General features: G+C 42.1%; 2 protein-coding genes across 3 annotated transcripts in view; one reads left to right on the top strand and one right to left on the bottom strand.

Annotated features, from left to right (window-relative positions):
* ppp3cb (protein phosphatase 3, catalytic subunit, beta isozyme) overlaps positions 1-4,327 on the bottom strand; it is a 42,587-nt gene extending 38,260 nt beyond the window's left edge. Inside the window, exon 1 of one of the 2 annotated variants that reach the window (XM_071399384.1) lies at positions 3,961-4,327. In XM_071399384.1, coding sequence (XP_071255485.1) covers positions 3,961-4,009 — 49 coding nt within the window. In that variant the 5' untranslated portion in view covers positions 4,010-4,327. Of the gene's footprint in view, positions 1-3,323; positions 3,456-3,960 lie in introns of those variants that run through there. The other variant, XM_071399385.1, reaches the window with a different exon arrangement.
* Positions 4,328-6,660: 2,333 nt separating this feature from the next.
* Positions 6,661-19,009, top strand: ube2d2 (ubiquitin-conjugating enzyme E2D 2 (UBC4/5 homolog, yeast)). Its single transcript, XM_071399382.1, has 7 exons — positions 6,661-7,006; positions 8,825-8,888; positions 16,608-16,639; positions 16,796-16,873; positions 17,117-17,222; positions 17,607-17,700; positions 17,905-19,009. The coding sequence occupies exons 1-7, from the start codon at positions 6,983-6,985 to the stop codon at positions 17,948-17,950; spliced, it is 444 nt and encodes a 147-aa protein (XP_071255483.1). The 5' UTR covers positions 6,661-6,982; the 3' UTR covers positions 17,951-19,009.
* Positions 19,010-20,298: the final 1,289 nt, after the last annotated feature.

The raw sequence follows: 20,298 nt of genomic DNA, 5'->3' as shown, positions 1-20,298 counted from the left end.
AATCATACCTTGATTACAAATTATGTCATAAAGGAAAACGTCCCTAGTGGACGGAACAGATATGACAGCTGGTTACACAAAGAAAAGGGGGTTGGGTTTGAGTGAAAGAGCGGGAAGACTGAAGAACAAAGGGAGAAGCGATGTCTCTATCGGGCCGTAGGCAGCTACTCTATCGTAAATACAGAATCTTATGCATTCTAAATTACCGCCCATTTGGAAAAGGAAAATGCAATAAATATTTACTCTGAGCTGCGCTTCAATAGGTTGGTAGTAGATGGAAGGCCATCAGAGTCCTTTGTCCTTTGAAGAGTGTCTCTGGTGGTGAACGGGAAACGTTGTAGTGTCGTCGTTGTGTGGTAGACGGGATACTCTGTCTGTCCTCTCCTAGCCCACGTTTACAGTGGTCGCTGCTAACTCAACGGCTAGGAGGTATCCCTTCTGTAGCGAATAAGAGTTCAAAGTTCATACCATTCGCAACCAAAGCTCACGCTGAGGTTGGCTTCGTTCTGTAGTTATTATCTGAATGACATCAGACCGTCATCCTAATGTACCCGGAACAGAAGGTTACATTTTCGTCAAGGGCTTATATAGTGGAGGGAGAAGGGTGTGTTTCATAGTTTATAATCCATGTCTCTTCACAGGGGCGGGCCACTGATTGAGCAGAGCCCTAACCTTATGAAAACCCAAATCTCTCAATTAGAAGCTAAAATTACATTTCATCTTTTCACAAATAATTGTATATTTAAACATTTGAATTGCACAACAATTCCATGTGAATCTGATAACTGTAATGTGTAGACTTTCCCAGATACAGTTTAGGTCGTCCTGTTAGTCATAATGTCTCAGATGACAACCGAACTGACATCATATTCATTAAGTACCAACGAATATTTTCAACTGGTTCTATTACTGAAATATGTTTCCTTTCCCTCCACTTGTTTGATGTTCCCAGACTCTCTATGTTCAACAAAGGCTATTCAAGAGTCCCTCTGTAGAGTCAAGAGAGAGGGAAGGGAGAAAGGTATTTATGGGGGGGGTCATAAACCTTACCCACAGGCCAACATCATGACATAGTTGATTAGTTTAATCAAATATGTGTGTTAGTGCCTCCCGGGTGGCGCAGTGGTCTAGGGCACTGCATCGCAGCGCTAGCTGTGCCACCAGAGACTCTGGGTTCGCGCCCAGGCTCTGTCGCAGCCGGCCGCGACCGGGAGGTCCGTGGGGCGACGCACAATTGGCCTAGCGTCGTCCGGGTTAGGGAGGGTTTGGCCGGTAGGGATATCCTTGTCTCATCGCGCACCAGCGACTTCTGTGGCGGGCCGGGCGCAGTGCATGCTAGCCAAGGTTGCCAGGTGCATGGTGTGTCCTCCGACACATTGGTGCGGCTGGCTTCCGGGTTGGATGCGCGCTGTGTTAAGAAGCAGTGCGGCTTGGTTGGGTTGTGTTTCGGAGGACGCATGGCTTTCGACCTTCGTCTCTCCGAGCCCGTACGGGAGTTGTAGCGATGAGAAAAGATAGTAACTACTAACAATTGGATACCACGAAATTGGGGAGAAAAAGGGGGTAAAATTCAAAAATATATATTTAAAAAAAAATAATAAAAAAATATATATGTGTGTTAGTGCTGGGCTGGAACAAAATCCTGCACATTGTGTGGTTCACCAGGATTGAAGATCACTAACTAGTCTTTCATATAAAATCTGGTGAGAACGGTTTGCAAATCTGAGCCATTAGATTGGTTAAAGTCCATAGGATCAGAAGGTCCTATTGGTCCTGGGAGATTTAGGCTAATGAGCCTACATCATACAATCCTCCATGTCTTTCTCTCTCTCTCTTCTCATCTACTTCAACTCCTCAATGTACCTGTCACATACTCTCTTTCCTCTCTTGCCTCTCACCTAGCTCACACTCTGTCCTGGGTTCAGTGCCTCCATTCATCTGCCGTTGTGCTCTCTCTCTTCCAAATCGTCCTGATCCCTCCATCCTATCCCACGCTCTCCTAATCCATCTACAGTAGCCTACACACACCCATTTCCTAATGTAACAAAGCTACCGTCTGGGCTCCCTCACCATTCATAGAACTGTAGCCATACTGCGCTCATTTCACTAAAGGCCTTTATATATGCTCTCTCGGCTCCCTCCTCTTATCTGAAATGTTCTCTCTCACTGTGATGTCTCTCTCCTCTAGGCTACATTCTATTCTCACAGTGGCATTGAGCTAGATTATGTGTTTACTATTACAGATGAGCACTATAGCACACTGCCCAGCTGCGTTCCAACACACACGCGCGCGCGTACGTGCACGCGCGGCGCACATGCACATACACCCAGTCAAACGCGCCACACACGGAAAACCCGGGCTTTCCCGAACGAGTGTCAATCTGTCCCGCGTCCCCCTTTTTTCCCACACCAGAAACGGGCGATAATCTCCCAGTTAGGCATCGTTGCATGTGACTAAGTGCACACAGTCCACACACTGCCAGGGTTGTTGTGACCCCGATAAACGTGACAATCTGTGCAGATACTGTGTACTAAGGCTTGCTGAACCTCCATCACCTCGTCTGATGCCGCCAACGCGTAACAGCCGCTCTTCATTAACACATTAAATATTCCATAATCTAATGATGCAATAAAAGCATGATATACTGCTTTAATGAACGCAATAGGCTACATACAATATGCTGATACGCAACTAAGCATTCCGAAACTCCATTTTGTCTCTCATTTGGCTCTCAGTGAGACAGAATGATCCGGGGAGGCTAATACAAATAGAATAGTGAGGAAAGTGAGACCTTACGCGCACAATTTGTGCAGATGCACATAATTTCATTAGGCATAATGTAGCAAGAGGGAGCAACGAGAAACGTTAATAACGCGACATATGCAGTATATTACGTTTCAAACCCACAAAAATAAGAACACAACCACAGGTGCAGGATGAATGACATTAGGAGCTACTTCTACCTCGCAAATTGCATCCTAAAAACAATCAAACGAATCAGTTGCCTGACGGTGTGAGTCAAATGTGCATAAAAATACATCTAGACATCGACAATGTAGGCCAAGCTATAGAGCTCTCACAGCAGTTAACGTCATGGCTATGAACACTCCGATAACGCCTACGCAAGGGACCTCACTAAAAATGGTTCAGGGATGGATAAATGACAAGTCCCAAAACATATCCTCTATTCACATCGTCACTTCCACGGATCCATTTATTAACTCCTGACACCTACCCATTTCATCAACATCTAATAGCCTACATACAGGCCTTAGATCCATAAATTAAGCAAAACAGACAATGTAACCAATTATAATTTTACCTTTGAGTCTTCCTTTCGCTGTCATCGTCAAACTGCCAGAAATGTTTCATTGGAAAGAGATGCTATTCTCTCTCTCTCTCTCGTTCTCTCTCTCTCTCTCTCTCTCTCTCTCTCTCTCTCTCTCTCACACACACACACACACACACACACACACTCTCTCTCTCGCTCTCTCTCTCTCTCTGGTGGGTACATGTAGGTCTACTTCAGAATATCACAAGGCACCGGGCGAATAAAGCGAGCTCATGCAGCATCACCATGTCACTCAGTGCACGCGGAGAGACATTCCCCATAATAAGAAATAAAGAGGTATTTCCTCATAGTGCACAGGTCGTATCACCCTCTCCGCATTCAGAACCTAAAACAGATTTGCTGAAGACTCAAAAAGGTGGCAGTGTCAATCATCAAACACTTTGCACCGATAGCTCGACTATGTTGCTGTTTCATCAGTGACTCACCATCCAATAACCTTATGATTGTTTTGTTTTATTATTGGGGGATAAATTAAAAGGGGGGAGAAAAGGGGATACACACACACATGCAATCACATATCGACATTATTGCAGCCATGTTTGCAGCCAACGCAAAGCCAATGATCCAAAACAATAACGCATAAGCATCATTATATATTTGTGCGTACTTTTAACCGGCCGATCGTCGGAGTTCATGCTCGCACCGCTGTCGGACATCCTCGGGGGCTTCTGTCAGGGGCCAACCAAATGTATCTGGTCCTCGGGCAGACGTCGAGAATGTTTGCAGTTGCGGGGTGCGTTTGCTGCAGTAGCATCCCTCGGTGTCTTCGTAATCTTTCAAACGGGGCTGCTGGGGAGGTCTGCGGCGGGTCTCTGGGGAAATAATGAGCGGATACCTGTCTTCTGGGGCATGCTGGGGCACCGTGTGGCCTGGATGAAGGTGTGAAGAGGCCTGGAGCGTACTAGGCTGCCTCTCTTCGCAGGACTCCCTCAGTGCGCTCTGTGGTGCGGCGACACCCCGGAATGGCGAAAGGAGGAACTCCCACGCACACACTCTGCCTCATATAGGGACTGCCTCATACCGCCATCCGGTGGAGGTTCTAATGCGGGGTTTCCCCCTTTCGTCCTACGAACCAACCCCCTGATATTCTGTTATTACCGGTGTGTGTATGTATGAATGTGTGTGTGAGTGTGTGTGTGTTCATAACAATAGGCTAATAGTTATATATTTATTTTATTATAGGGGATCTGTCCCTATTGGGGATCTGCCTCAGAGCTCAGAGTAGAGCATATTCATTATTGTGGAAGCATCACACATCTATAAAGGGCATCACGTTTAGGGTATAGGCTACAAATGCCTACCAATAAATACACAAATACAATGCCCACCTGCAGTGGTATGTCTGATTTCTTTTTTGTGAGAATGCACACTGGGTACAGGTTACTGCAAGTAGCCGTCTGTATGCAGCGGCATCGCTTTTCTTTCCATAACCTTAGGTGAAGATCCAGCACAAATAGTAATAGCCTCTTAGTCCCCTAGGCTACATAAGTGCACTACACTCGTCCTCTATATGAACATTTATGGCAAAAAAGGTAGTGCCTCGTAGTGCACGCACACCCTGTCTTCTTCTTTAAAACCTGGTTTAGGATAGTGGGGTGTAGAGACGCAATATCAACTGAAGCGCAATAAATTAACAGCAATTAATGCACGTGAGTAAGTACAGAGTATAAACATGAATGAGAGGAGCATGATCTTATTTTCATTACCGTCATTATTAGGCTGCTTTCCAAATAGACCAAGGTCTATATGTTTCATGTGAAAATGAATTCAAGTTAAGTCAAAACAGATAATACATTAGTAAATAGTGAATGCTGAATATTTGACATCCAATAAAAAATGACATTCTGTAAAATTGTGTTTAGGGTGAGGTAGTGGACTGGAATGCTCCTATCTGCTATACTTTGTTCTGTTTGTTCTTTGTTCATTGTTCTGCACAGTGACACTTCCTTTAGTGCTATATTCTCGCGATAAGAACGTCAACCAGTCCTTGTCCCTTAATAAAATTCACCCTGGGATATGTATTTTATTGTTTAACTGTCCCATAGAAATGTAATACCCCATATTCATAAACAGGAATCATAATGATTTACATGATTGTGGTGTGTTCAAACCATTTCTATTGCAACTAATTTGCTGTGAGATGTGTTAGTAAACCATTTGCAAGGATCTCTCATGAGCTTGCAGCAGTGCAAAATATATGCATGAAAGCCATTTTGGCTCGAATCGTTCACTATTGGGCGCGTTCGATCAGATCACTTTTGTCAGCCTTCTAAAGTGTCGCATTATGGGGATAAAAATTGTCCGACTTGAGCCTACATGAGGACTGCATAAACTTTACAAAAGACATGTGATCAAAGGTCATGAAGTTTGACTGCAGACGACTGCCAATTTTTGCAGTTGCTCTTCACCAACTTATGGTGCTTTCAAGACAACTGGGAACTCTGAACAAAAAAATTGGTTGAATCATGACATCAGTGACCTTCTGGTCAGGAAAGTTCCCAGTTGTCTTGAACAGAACTGAAGTCTGAGATTTCCCAGTTGTTTTGAACACGTCATAAATCCTGTAGCCACCTCCTACATTGTGGTAGGCTCTATTATCAACCAATCATTAGGGTGTTTTGTTTGACCCACATGAACGTGACCAACTTTGCTTTGGACTGATTCATGTGTAGGCTATAATTGAATGTGATATTTGAGGCTCTCTTTCACCAATTGATAGTACAATGCACACCTATATTTACAATACAGTTTGTGAGAATGTGATATGGGGGTTTGAGACATGCTTATTTCGACATTACAAAGAAAAACTTTTATAAACAATGGCAACACTTCCATGTTACACCGAGCCTCGATGTTGAAAAACCTCATCCGTGTCTGACTTTCGGCTATCGAGATGCACTTCCGCCTTTTCACTCTTGGACTGTCGTCTACAATCGGTTGTTTTCGGCTTACTACTCAAACGAGCCCATTCATATCCTGTCGCCTGTTGAGAGCCAAAATGACGTCATTGCACCGCTATGTTGTCCGCGCGCAATCTCTTGCTGCATTCATGTGCTAGTCGAAACTTAGAAACTCGGACATTCGACTTACTAACTGGTTGTAGTTTATACACGTGCCGCGTTCAACGAATCAGGAGGTATGACATTTCCGAATTTTGTAGTTCCTACTAGTACATGAACGCGGCATGAAGTGCTGAGGTCGAGTTCCCCTGCTCAGACGTTGCATGCGTTAACCAATGGTTGCGTGTAACGTCATCGACTGCCAGATTGCTATAACATATAATTTGGTTAGCTGATACTTCAAATACTTATCCAGGCATTGTAAGATCTGGCAGGCGTCAATAACGCATTGGCAGAGGAACGCGCCCAATAGTAAAAGCAGGGTGAGTGAGTGGTTTGGTAGCCGCTGCAGTAGGAGGAAGGAACGCGGTTCTACCCCTAGTTAGTCTCTTTCAGTTTCGCCATAAAAATATATCAGTGTGCCCGTTCTGATAGCAATCGGTGATTTTAGTATTAGAATAGGGTATTATTTGAGATAGAAATATTTCGAATAGTTACCCCCCGGATAGAGACAGCAACCGCCATTTTAATCGAGTATAACACATTTTCGGTGACAGCGCTAGCACAACAATGGCTCTGAAAAGAATTCACAAGGTAAGAAGGAAGTCAACGACAAGGCCCAATGTTTCGCAGTTATAATAAAAAAAGCGATATATTCTAAGATGTTTTCTATTAGATGTGTTATCTGAATGATGTCGGGATTAAATGTTGTGTGTTTAAAAGCTTGTTACCCACAGTACGGCAAATGGGCTCACGGCCGTGAAGCAATGCGCCTCGGTCGGTGTTCGATCCACATTTTTGGGCCCTCCACCTTTTGATAACGTTACTATTTTGCCATCTAACGTTAGCTCGTTAGGTTAGTAATGTATCTTTATCCAGAGAAGATCAATGTACTTTACATATCTATAATCGCATCATTCAAACTAACTGGTTTACATGATAGTCGTTTGATTGGTAGTTAGCTGGCTAACAACATTCTTTAGGTAACTAGTTACGTAGCTAGCTATGGCTAATTCAGTCGGCGGCTAACGTTAGTTGTCTGCTAGCTATCCAGACAGCTTTCTAGCCAACGGTAGTAATGCTCGCCATTAAAATGTAGTTTACTGGATTTGTGGGACATAAAACATTAATCACTTAGCTAACTAGATAAAACATGACGAATGCAGCTAGCTAGCGCCTAACTCCATATCCCAGCCTTCCACTCCACTAACTTCACAGATTTAAATGGGGCCCCGAGAAACGGTAGTGAGCTAACGTTAACAAGATGAGTTATAGTTTTATTCTCACATTAGTTAGCTACATAATGCAGCTAGCTAGCTAACCAGTTAGTTGGATGTTTACTAGATGGGTAGATCACCCGGTGGGCCTTTTTTTATTACATGTAATTGTCAGTCATCACTCATACTTTTAATCAAGATACAATGCGTGACAGTTAGCTAGCTAACATTGGGGCATTGTTAACAAGTTAAAGTTATGGATTCATTACTTTTGGTAGTCATGTTGACAAAATATTGCCAGCTAACGTTAGTAGGTACCAGGCAATCCCAGTAATAGCTGCCATGATGTTGACTAAATATCATGGATATCTCAGGTGTGACTTGGGGGAATTTTTTTGTTGTTGTAATGTAACGTTTAATTAGTTCATTTTCAATTACCAAAAGCTTAGTAGAATGAAATTATGAGATCAGGCAGTTAAATCTAACAACATTTTACTGTTTTTAGGTGTTCTGTTGTTAACTCTGGTGTCACATTACTAGTGAGGGCATGTTGTATAGAGGGCAGTCTTGGTGGGTGGGTGTGTGTATGTGTGGTTTATTGATGAACAGTCCATTTGAGCTGTTCAATAGAACTTGATTGATATGGACATCTGGCTGCCCTTTAACATTGTGAATAATCAAGTTGTTGTATACCAAATATGAGGAGGATACCCCCTTTGCCCTCAGAACAACCTAAATTTGTCAGGGCATGGACTCTACAAGGTATCAAAAGTGTTCCACAGGGATGCTGGCCCATGTTGACTCCAATGCTTCCCACAGTTGTGTCAAATTGGCTGGATGTCCTTTGGGTGGTGGGCCATTCTTGATACACATGGAAAACTATTCAGTGTGAAAAAAATCCCCAGCAGCATTGCAGTTCTTAACACACTCAAACCGGTGTCACTGGCACCTACTACCTACTCAAGGCTAAAAAAATCCTTCTTTAACCTGTCAACTCCCCTTCATCTACACTGATTCAAGTGGATTTAACAGATTACATCAAGGCATGATAGCTTTCACTTGGATTTACCTGGCCAGTCTGTTATGGAAAGAGCAGGTGGTGTTAATGTTTTGTATACTCAGTGTATGTATTGGTCTATAGGCACATACGTTCAAATACTATTGTCATTGCTAACCACTTACTCCTGTCTCTCAGGAGTTGAATGACTTGGCACGGGACCCACCAGCCCAGTGTTCAGCAGGACCAGTAGGAGATGACAGTAAGTAGCTCCTCATCAGGCAACACAACAATACTATGACATTTCAGGCTTCTAAAGGTCTTGTAACAAGCAAACAAACAAGTAGGCTAGATGCAGATAGTTTTTCTAAACGGTGGTGAGTCTGGTGCACCCTGGTTTATTAGGAATCTCTCAGTGAACCACAATCACAGAATCTGGACTGCATATAAAAAAACATTTTTTTCATAAAAAAGTTTTTGTTGTTGTCGTCACATACACTGGATAGGTGCGGTGAAATGTGTTGTTTTACAGGGTCAGTTATACTAGTACGGCACCCCTGGAGAAAATTAGGTTTCACTTTTGGTGTTGGGTCAGGTACCAGGAAGTCTGTGCAATCCAATAATTATTTTATGGCTCCAGTAGGGTTGGTGAGATGTCCGTCATAGCCAGCAGCAGCATGAAACTCTGTCACTGCCTTGCCATATCGGACCTGACCAGTGACCACCATAAACAGTATATTGTCAATTAATTGATCAGATTGCAAACGTTTCCCTGTATCTGACAAATGACCAAAAACCAAGCCATTTTAACAGGAAGGGAATTCATTTGTATGGAATGACAGGTTTTCATCAAGCTGTCAGCTCCAGAGGAAGCTTCTCACTAATCTGGTTCAGGTTATTAATCAATCTACCAGGGTGTTTACATACACTACAGGAACAAGATCATCCACATGCGTTGATCACATTTTTACTAATACTGTATTATTTAGTCGATTGTTTGATCGATAGACAGTTGGTCGACCAAGATTTCTTTAGTCGAGCAGTAGCAAAAAAAACATTTAATGGTTTAGAAGACACCTGTCTGATTCGCGCCTATCTGAGTGGACTAATCCATTGTGGAGGCCGTGGGGATGGCACAGTCTATCACTCTGATATGTGCTACTGAAATTGTATATGGTTGTATAACGTAACAACAATAGTGCAACACTAATAAAAATATAATTTTATAACATGCGCTTTCTCCCGCGTTGGATAGCGGTCGCTGTCCACGGTTCTGAAACTCATCAGTGCACTTCTAAACTGCCACCTTTTCCTAGACCATGTTGCTGCACAATAGCAAAGTTATCCAGCATATTGGTGTTGCAAACAATGCGGTGGTGGCATCAGCAGAGTTGGGAGATGAGAAAACAGCCTTTGCCTTAATTTAAGAAAAGTGACGAGAGGGGGAACCCCAACTTAAATAGGTCTATAATCAATAGCCTAACTGTTAAATGTCCCTGGCTTTATAAAGACAGATTCTATTCTGTTGCCTGTTTGAGTGTTTGTTTAATAGCCTACTGATTCCGTGAGCACCAAGCCTCACGCAACCACATGTTGGACAAACAATTTCACAAATTCGTCTGTTTTTCATATTTGCTATGCTGTAATGAAGGCGTGACACTTTTTTTCATTAGAACAGCCTCTCTGCTATTACTTCTAATTTATTTAGTGTTTACGCTGTTCCAAATTGTAAAACAATTATAATAACCCTCCTTTCTCTTGACCTCATTTGTTATTATGATCATTATAATAATAAGTAATGTCATTCTCATTAGTAGGCTTAGTATAGCAGCCTTGTATAACCACCATCGAACTGTGGGCCTAACACGGAACCCAAACCGGCTGCGCGCGTGCACTATCGTGCATAAATGTATTTTGCCCCCCCACACCAAACGCAATCATGACACGCAGGTTAAAATATCAAAACAAACTCTGAACCAATGACATTAATTTGGGGACAGGTCGAAAAGCATTAAACATGTATGGCAATTTAGCTAGTTAGCTTGCACTTGCTAGCTAACGTTAATTTGTCCTATTTAGCTAGCTTGCTGTTGCTAGCTAATTTGTCCTGGGATATAAACATTGAGTTGTTAGTTTACCTGAAATGCACTAGGACCTCTACTCCGACAATTAATTCACACATAAAACGGCCAACCGAGTCGTTTCTAGTCATCTCTCCTCCTTCCAGGCTTTTTCATCGTTTAACTTATATGGTGATCGCATCTAAACTTTCATTGTATTACCACGACTACCGGCAAAACAGTTTGTCTTTCAATCACCCACGTGGGTATAACCAATGAGGAGATGGCACGTGGGTACCTGCTTCTATAAACCAATGAGGAGATGGGAGAGGCAGGACTTGCAGCGCGATCTGCGTCAGAAATAGGAAGGAGTTCTATTTTAGCCCTTGGTGTCGCAGACGCGCAATATTTGAATAACGAGGATTTCTAAATTTATTTTGCGATGCTCGCGCACGCGATGTGTCCGGTCTGGTCAGCACGTAAGAGCACATCCTGTTTAGTCTTAATACCGTAACTTATTTAGGTCTATTTCAATACTTATAGTGCATTCAGAAACCATTCAGACCCTTTGACTTTTTCCACATTTTGTTACATTACAGAAGGCTGACAGGAGAATAAGGAATCTAAAAAAGATTTTCCCATCAATTTAATTCATCTTCACACCCCATAATGACAAAGCAAAAACAAGTTTTCACTGTAACTTTTGGGGTATTGTGTGTAGATTGATGATGGGGGGAATATTTTAGGGTAAGGCTGTAATGTAACAATGTGAAAAAAGTCAAGGTCTGAATACTTTCCGATGGCACTGTATCTATCAGTCATTCATTCATTCCTTCATGTCATCACACCGCATACGAGTCATTCATCAATCAAGCATTTTAGTTTTAAAATAAAATGACAAAGCGACCCTTGAATAATTAGCATAAACAATAAATAAGCTGCTCCATTTCGGAAATTGCATTCACGAATTAATGCGACTATTTTATGTCTTTGCTGTAATAATGGCTTTACAAAAAAGCTTTACCGCAGACTGTTACGCTTATAATTTTAGTGTTTACATTGTTCCAAACGGTCAAAGATGATATTGTAATCTAACAGCACCTGTTTTGCACACATAATATACACACAGCGCCTGTTCCTTTTTGATCTCCACTATTTTCCACAACTAGTCAAATTTATTCCACACTTCTGACTTCCCCTTTTTCCTCCTGAGCAACCAGTAAACATTTCCCCCCCATTCGAGTTTATTTGTGACGTCCAATGCATCCATTTGACTGTTGTGTGTTCGGAATTTGTGATTATGATAGGACCTCTATACCAGGCGGTGTCAGAGGAAGACCCTAAAAATTGTCAGACTCCAGCCACCCTAGTCATAGTCTGTTCTCTGCTACCGCACGGCAAGCGGTACCGGAGCACCAAGTCTCGGTCCAAAAGGCTTCTTAACAGTTTCTACCCCCAAGCCATAAGACTTCTGAACAGCTAATCAAATGGCTACCCGGACTATTTTAATTGTTCCCCCACCCCCTCTTTTACACTGCTGCTACTCTGTTTATTATCTATGCATAGTCACTTTAACTACCTACATATTACCTTGACTAACCAGTGCTCCCGCACATTGACTCTGTACCGGTACCCCCTGTATATAGCCTCGCTACTGTTATTTTACTGCTGCTCTATAATCATTTTTTTACTTATTTTCCTTAACTGCATTGTTGGTTAAGGGCTTGTAATTAAGCATTTCACTGTAAAGTCTACACCTGTTATATTAGACACATGTGACAAGTAAATAAAACATCTGCATTGCTTGCTGTTTGGAGTTTTAGGCTGGGTTTCTTTCTGTATTGCACTTTGTGACATCAGCTGATGTAAAACGGTTATATAAATACATTTGATTGATTTTATATATGGCAGGCCCTATTGGTCACGTGCATGCAATGAATACATGTGTCACATAAAGAGAGCAAGGGTTGAGGGAATAGTTTTTCCCTAAACAAATGAGGGATTTCGTTAACAGACCTTCCAGTCAGAAATGGCTGTAATTGTTACAGCTTCAGCAATACGGACAGCGCGATAAACACTGTTGATGTTCTGTGGTGGTACCTGTAGCAGGGAGGAGAACGAAAAACAATGGGTCAGTCACTCGCTGTCTTATTTATTTTTTAAATATATTTTTATTAAACAGCGCAGCAAGTCTGAGTCCGTCACAATCAAATCAATTGCGGTCGGACTCCTTTTTAGTCATTTGGGTCTCAATTATTTCATCAAATAGTGCGCTATAAGCATCAGACAAGCTTGGTGCATATAGTTGATTTGATAAAACACATAGGATATGTCTGTATGGAAAAATACACATAAAATAAATTCTACCAATTGATTAGTCGAAAGAACAAAGATTTCAGGAGACAGCCCTAATCCATACCCATTGGATATAGTAATCACATCTGACTGGCTGATTCACTGAAAATTAAGAAATTGTTATTAAACTGCATTATAAAGCCAAGTTAAATTATATAAAGAATGATGGACAACTTTGGAATACTTTAAATGAAATAGGAAGAAAGACACTTTCATCGAATCAGATGGCTTATTCATCACAACCATTTATGTTCCCAGTTATTGTAATGATTACTTAATTTGTAAAGTGGCAAATGTTTTTTTTTTTTTTTGAATGAACAGCATTGTAAGTTAGAATTTTGTAATGTTGGTGTGGGAGAGGTGGAGAAATTGTTATCGATCAATAATGGCATTGACAACTTAGATGGAAAGCTACTGAGGATTGTAGCTGACTCTCTGGCCACTCCTATCTGTCATATCTTTAATCTGAGTCTAGAGGAAAGTGTTTGTCCTCAGGCCTGGAGGGAAGTCAAAGTCATTACGCTACCCAAGAGTGGTATAGTGGCTTTTACTGGTTCTAGACAGCAGATCTATCAGCTCTTAGTAAACGGATGAAAAATATGTCTTTGACTAAATACAATGCTTTTTCTCTGACTTTATAGTCTGCTTATAGACCGGGGCACTCGACATGTAATGCACTGATACAAATGACTGATTAGTTGAAAGAAATTGATAATAAGATTGTGGGAGCTGTACTGTTAGATTTCAGTGCAGCCTTTGATATTAAATAAAATCAAAGTTTATTTGTCACGTGCGCCGAATACAACCTTACAGTGAAATGCTTACTTACAGGCTCTAACCAATAGTGCAAAAAAGGTATTAGGTGAACAATAGGTAAAAAAAGAACGGCTATATACAGTAGCGAGGCTACATACAGACACCGGTTAGTCAGTCTGATTGAAGTAGTATGTAGATATGCGTAGCGGTTTAGCATCCGTCCATCTCCATGCCCCTACCTGGGCTCGAACACACATCGACAACAGCCACCCTCGAAGCATCGTTACCCATCACTCCACAAAAGCCGCTGCCCTTGCAGAGCAAGGGGAACAACTACTTCAAGGTCTCAGAGCGATTGACGTCACCGATTGAAAAGCTATTAGCGCGCACCCCGGCTAACTAGCTAGCCATTTCACATCAGTTACATATGGTTAAAGTGACTATGCATATATGATGAACAGAGAGTAGCAGTAGCGTAAAAGAGGGGTTGGTGGGTGGCGGGACACAATGCAGATAGCCCGGTTAGCCAATGTGCAGGAACACTGGTTGGTCGGCCCAATTGAGGTAGTATGTACATCAATGTATAGTTAAAGTGACTATGCATATATGATAAACAGAGTAGCAGCAGCAGCTTAAAAAGAAGGGTTGGGGGGGGCACACAATGCAAATAGTCCGGGTAGACATTTGATTACCTGTTCAGAAGTCTTATGGCTTGGAGGTAAAAACTGTTGAGTAGACTTTTTTTAACCATAACCTGCTGTTAGGAACTTGTTTTAACAACCTGTGCCATATCATTCAGAGCTATTCATCTAATAGAACTGAGGGTTTTCTTTAATGTCAAACATGTAGGGTGTGATGTACTGCAGGGCAGCTCTCTAGGCCTTCCACTCTTATTTTTGTCTATTTTTACCAATGACCTGCCACTGGAATTCAACCAAGCCTGTGTCCATGTATGCTGATTCAACCATATGTGTCAGCAACTACAGCTAATAAAGTCACTGAAACCCTTAACAAGCAGTTGCAGTCAGTTTTGGAATGGGTGGCCAGTAGTAAACTGGTCCTGAACATCTCTAAAACAAAGAGCATTGTATTTGGTACAAATCTAGACCTCAGCTGAATCTGGTAATGAATGGTGTGGCTGTTGAACAAGTTGAGACTAAATTACTTGGTGTTACCTTAGATTGTGTGTGCGTTTTATATATATATTTTTTTTTTATTCAATGATTGTAAAGAGGGTGAGAGGTCTGTCCATAATAAAGAGATGCTCTGCTTTTTTGACACCACACTCCAATAAGCAGGTCCTGCAGGCTCTAGTTTATTCTTATCTTGATTATTGTCCAGTCATATGGTCAAGTGCTGCAAAGAAAGACCTAGTTAAGCTGCAGTAGGCCCAGGACAGAGCAGCATGTCTTGCTCTTCATTGTAATTCGAGGGCTTATATAAATACTATCCATGCCAGTCTCTTGGCTAAGAGTTGAGGAGAGACTGACTACATCACGTCTTTTTAAAAACAGTCAACTTACGCACACACCCACCAGACATGCCACCAGGTGTCTTTTCACAGTCCCCAAATCCAGAACAAATTCAAGAAAACGTACAGTATTATATAGAGCCATTATTGCATGGAACTCCCTTCTCATATTACTCAAGTGAACAGCGAACCTGGTTTAAAAAGAGATGAAGCAGCACCATGGCACAACGCCCCCCTATTTGACCTAGATATTTTGTGTGTATGTATTATGTAGGCTGTGTGCCGTTTCAACATTTTATGTAGTTCCTTTATTGTCTATCAATGTTTTGTGTAGAACCCAGGAAGAGCAGTTGCAGCTAAAATACCACATGAACACAACCACTAGCTATAATCCTCTGTAGCAAGCACAACATAACATACATTTGCTGTTCTGAGACCTCTTGTAGTCAAATAGGCTAATGTCTGAGATTACGCGGTGTTTACTCAAATTCCATTTATTGATCATAATAAGATATGACGTTCAAAGCCATTAACAAACTGAGTGGTTCACTCAGACAAGTGTCAAAGGCCATCTGATATCTTTCTGCTAAATGATATTGATATTAGTCTTATCAGGGAATATGGTGATGAAATGCATTGGCTTATCGTACCAGTGTTGTCTCTAGAAAACTAAGTGATTCCACTGTTTGTCTGCCTGCTTGAGAATCACTAGCTGTTAACCACACTCTGGCAACCATCTGGTCTGGTATATACTATCCCTGCCCTGTGCCCTCCATGTTGTACAAGGTAGACTAGTTGTTGTTTTGAAAGGAAAATGTGACACATTTTGAGCTTTTGTAACCCTTGTCCAAAACTTGTTTTGGGCTTCTAACATCCCAGATAGGCTAGAGTAGCAACCTGGGTCGTTCGAATAAAATGCTTGTATAATGGTCCTAAATTCTTTTATTCCTTATATATTTTCTCACATTTCCCCATTTTTACTTCAGGATGGTATTGGTGCATTTGTTTAAAATGTTCTGAAGTTCTAGTTCTTTTTAGTTGAGCGCTTTACATTCATTCTTATCTTTAGATGGCATTTGGCTACTCCCCTGTGTTTTTAGGACGGATTACGTCAGCAATATAACAATTGCTTTAATACAAATATCCATTTGCTTAACTACTGCCCTGACATCATTCATGATGTCAATCAAAAACAAATTCTACTGCTGGAATGGTATTATAAGTCATATAGAATGAATATCCAGCCCCACCCTGGGCGTTTGCCTCATCCTGACTTCACAGCATTCAACACTCTCGCTACACTGACTACGTCTGACGGTTTCACTGCTCTCTCTTTCAGTGTTTCACTGGCAAGCCACGATAATGGGACCTGTAAGTACTGTGACGACAATCAGTCATTATCATAAATATGAGCTTTTATTACTTTCTATAGTACAGTGTATCTCGCCATGATGACATTTTCCTAATGACCTGTGAAGCTCTAAGATTGACTTGATACTAATGGTGCTGAATCTTCTACTCTAACAGAATGACAGTCCTTATCAGGGTGGGGTGTTCTTCCTGACTATTCACTTTCCCACAGACTACCCCTTTAAACCGCCAAAGGTGAGCCAGAAATACGTGTGTACACACACACACACACACACACACACTGAATTTACAGATGACATCCACTTATCCTAGTCAATCATACACACATGCATTTGTTTGAATGTGTTTTTTATGTGATGGCTGTAACTGCGTCGTTTCCTGATGCTCCTTTTCTGTACCCTTCATCCATTTTAGTTCTTTCTTCTTCCTCCTCTTAACTCAACCATGTCCATTCTGTTTGTTTCTCTGTGTGTGCAGGTTGCGTTTACCACGAGAATCTACCACCCAAATATCAACAGCAACGGCAGCATCTGTCTGGACATCCTGCGATCACAGTGGTCTCCCGCCCTCACCATCTCCAAAGGTACACTGTACAGTAGAGTATATGGTGCGGTTGATTCCTGTGTCTGGTGCGGTTGATTCCTGTGTCTGGTGCGGTTGATTCCTGTGTCTGGTGCGGTTGATTCCTGTGTCTGGTGCGGTTGATTCCTGTGTCTGGTGCGGTTGAGTCCTGTGTCTGGTGCGGTTGAGTCCTGTGTCTGGTGCGGTTGATTCCTGTGTCTGGTGCGGTTGATTCCTTGTGTCTGGTGCGGTTGATTCCTTGTGTCTGGTGCGGTTGATTCCTGTGTCTGGTGCGGTATGAGTGACTGACTGAACCTCCTGTTTTTCTGTCTGTTTTCTAACTCATTTAAGTTTAGCTCTCCTTCAGTCCTAAACCAATAACAGGACCTTGACCTCTTCCTTTTAGTTCTCCTGTCAATCTGCTCTCTGCTGTGCGACCCAAACCCAGACGACCCCTTAGTACCTGAGATCGCCCGCATCTACAAGACGGACAGGGAAAAGTGAGTATATAGCTTCAGAGGATAGCGTTCTTTAGGATGACATATAACATCTTAAGTCCATGTTGTTAACATAGCATGATCTTGTTAGATCCTTTAGATAATCCTCTGGTTATTGGTCTGTATGCTAAAACTGTTGAACAGATAGTGATCTGGACACCTACTGTGTTCAAGAAGCAGAAATTCACTATTTTTCTCTGCTTTCAGGTACAACAGAATAGCTCGGGAATGGACACAAAAGTATGCAATGTAGTGTTGGCGTAGAATCATGACCAACCACGTCTACAGCTAATGTTAGCGGAGCTTTAGAAGTAAAGAGAAAAAAATGAAAAAGAGATCTTGTTGGTTTCCATTGGAGTGTTTTCTTTGAGCCACATCTCCCCTTAACCAGAGCACCTGTAAACTCCCTCTTTCCTGCCCCCCCCCCCTTCACGACCAGTCCACCCACCTCGGCCTCTCCACCCAACTTAACCTGACAGCCAATGGTGTACATATTCTCAAACTGCAGTCGTACCCCCCTTGCCCCTTGTGCTCCTTTCATACCCACCCCACGCTCCCCTCCTTATTCCTGGTCATATTCCTGATGCAGGCAGGGCTGTTCGTCTCCCCTGCTGACGTTCCCATAGGGCCCTGCCTAGGGCCCTACCTGCACCCTCACTCCAAATGTTCTTCATTCTTAAAGCATTCCTTATCTGTATGACTTGGGGACTGTTCCTTTCTTTTTGGGGGGGGGAGTCTGAAATTTAGGGATTTTTTTTACTCTACCTTGTTTTCTTTCCTGATCTCCCAGCTATATAGGCCTGATTTCAGGAAAGCCTTTCACATGTTGAGCCGGGGACACTTGTGTGTTTTGTATAAAATCTAGTAAGGAATTATTTTAATCATAGCAGGCTATAAAATGGAAAACTGTTATGGCCTTTTCGTCTGTTTCTCTTGAATTATATGAAAGGACTTGAATTTATCCACTCTCCCCCACTATTGCCATAAGCCAAGATTGTTCCCTTGCGCGCACACACACACCCAAACTCAGTTTCTCCAAGACCACCACCTTCGTTACATTCACAAACTGGAGGTTTTGGACCAGGTATTTAAAGAAAGTTTTCTTAGTTTAACCTGTTTTATTTCCCTATAACTCATAGGTTGCATTTTTGTTATTGTTGAAATTCGAGGCTAACATCTTCAGGCTTGGGCTCTGGGTGCGAGGACAAAATGCTCCTCACACAAACAAACTCTGTATATTAAATTACCTGAGAGGCTCTTTGAGCTTTGTGTGTTGATTAAACTGTGTAATAAAAACCATGACTCAAGCGTCCACTGAGTTTCAAACATCACTTGCTAGAGAGATGGATGGAAGACCGCTACTGGTTTTGCTTCATGTCTTTCAATAGTTTTTTCCCTGCTAAATTAAAAGGGGGAAAATGCATATTAAGGGCTACCATGTCTAATGTGGCCCTAATATGTAAATAATTTTGCTCTGAGGAATTGCTCTGAAATGCTGTAACTTTATACCACTTGCCTTACAAGTATCTGCCTGTCAATACATTTAATCACATCTTACATAAATAATATGTTGCACATTAGACTGAAAACATGACAAATAACTGTTTAATTTTTGTTTAACCAATATTTCATGTTTATGTAGTAGCTTATGTTTTTTTTCTCCCAAAACATCTAAATAAGTTGTCTCATTATTAAAAACCTAGAGCAGAGTTCATCAACTATATTCAGCTGCGGGAAGCACCCTCTGAAAAATCAGAATTAAAAAAGCACAAGTATCACTTTTACTAGTATTAGCGGGCGATATAAACTCAGCAAAAAACGAAACGTCCTCTCGCTGTCAACTGTTTATTTTCAGAAAATTTTACGTGAATATTTGTATGAACATAAGATTCAACAACTTTGACAAACTGAACAAGTTCCACAGACATGTAACTAACAGAAATTGAATGTGTCCCTGAACAAAGGGGGTTAAAAAAAAAAGTTACAGTATCTGGTGTGGCCACTAGCTGCATTAAGTACTGCAGTGCATATCCTCCTCATGGACTGTACCAGATTTGCCAGTTCTTACTGTGAGATGTTACCCCACTCTTCCACCAAGGCACCTGCAAGTGCCTGGACATTTCTGGGGGAATGGCCCTAGCCCTCACCCTCCGATCCAACAGGTCCCAGACGTGCTCAATGGGATTGAGATCGGGGCTCTTCGCTGGCCATGGCAGAACACTGACATTCCTGTCTTGCAGGAAATCACGCACAGAACGAGCAGTATGGCTGGTGGCGTTGTCATGCTGGAGGGTCATGTCAAGATGAGCCTGCAGGAAGGGTACCACATGAGGGAGGAGGATGTCTTCCCTGTAACGCACATCATTGATATTCCCTGCAATGACAACAAGCTCAGTCCGATGATGCTGTGACACATCGCCCCAGACCACGACGGAACCTCCAAATCGATCCCGCTCCAGAGTACAGGCCTCGGTGTAACGCTCATTCCTTTGACGATAAACGCGAATCCGACCATCATCACTGATGAGACAAATTTGCGATTCGGCTGTGAGGTCTTTTTGCCAGTCCTGTCTGGTCCAGCGATTGTGGGTTTGTGCCCAT

This window comes from Salvelinus alpinus, chromosome 4 (assembly GCF_045679555.1).
Source record: "Salvelinus alpinus chromosome 4, SLU_Salpinus.1, whole genome shotgun sequence".
Taxonomy (NCBI): Eukaryota; Metazoa; Chordata; class Actinopteri; order Salmoniformes; family Salmonidae; genus Salvelinus; species Salvelinus alpinus.
This window is presented reverse-complemented; position numbering and strand designations above follow the sequence as displayed.

Bases quoted from the DNA above. Each gene is read 5' to 3' on its own strand.
- ube2d2 (XM_071399382.1), top strand. From the start codon at position 6,983: ATGGCTCTGAAAAGAATTCACAAG. The intron at 7,007-8,824 runs GTAAGAAGGAAG...CCTGTCTCTCAG, and splicing joins CTCTGAAAAGAATTCACAAG to GAGTTGAATGACTTGGCACG. The intron at 17,701-17,904 runs GTGAGTATATAG...CTCTGCTTTCAG, and splicing joins TACAAGACGGACAGGGAAAA to GTACAACAGAATAGCTCGGG.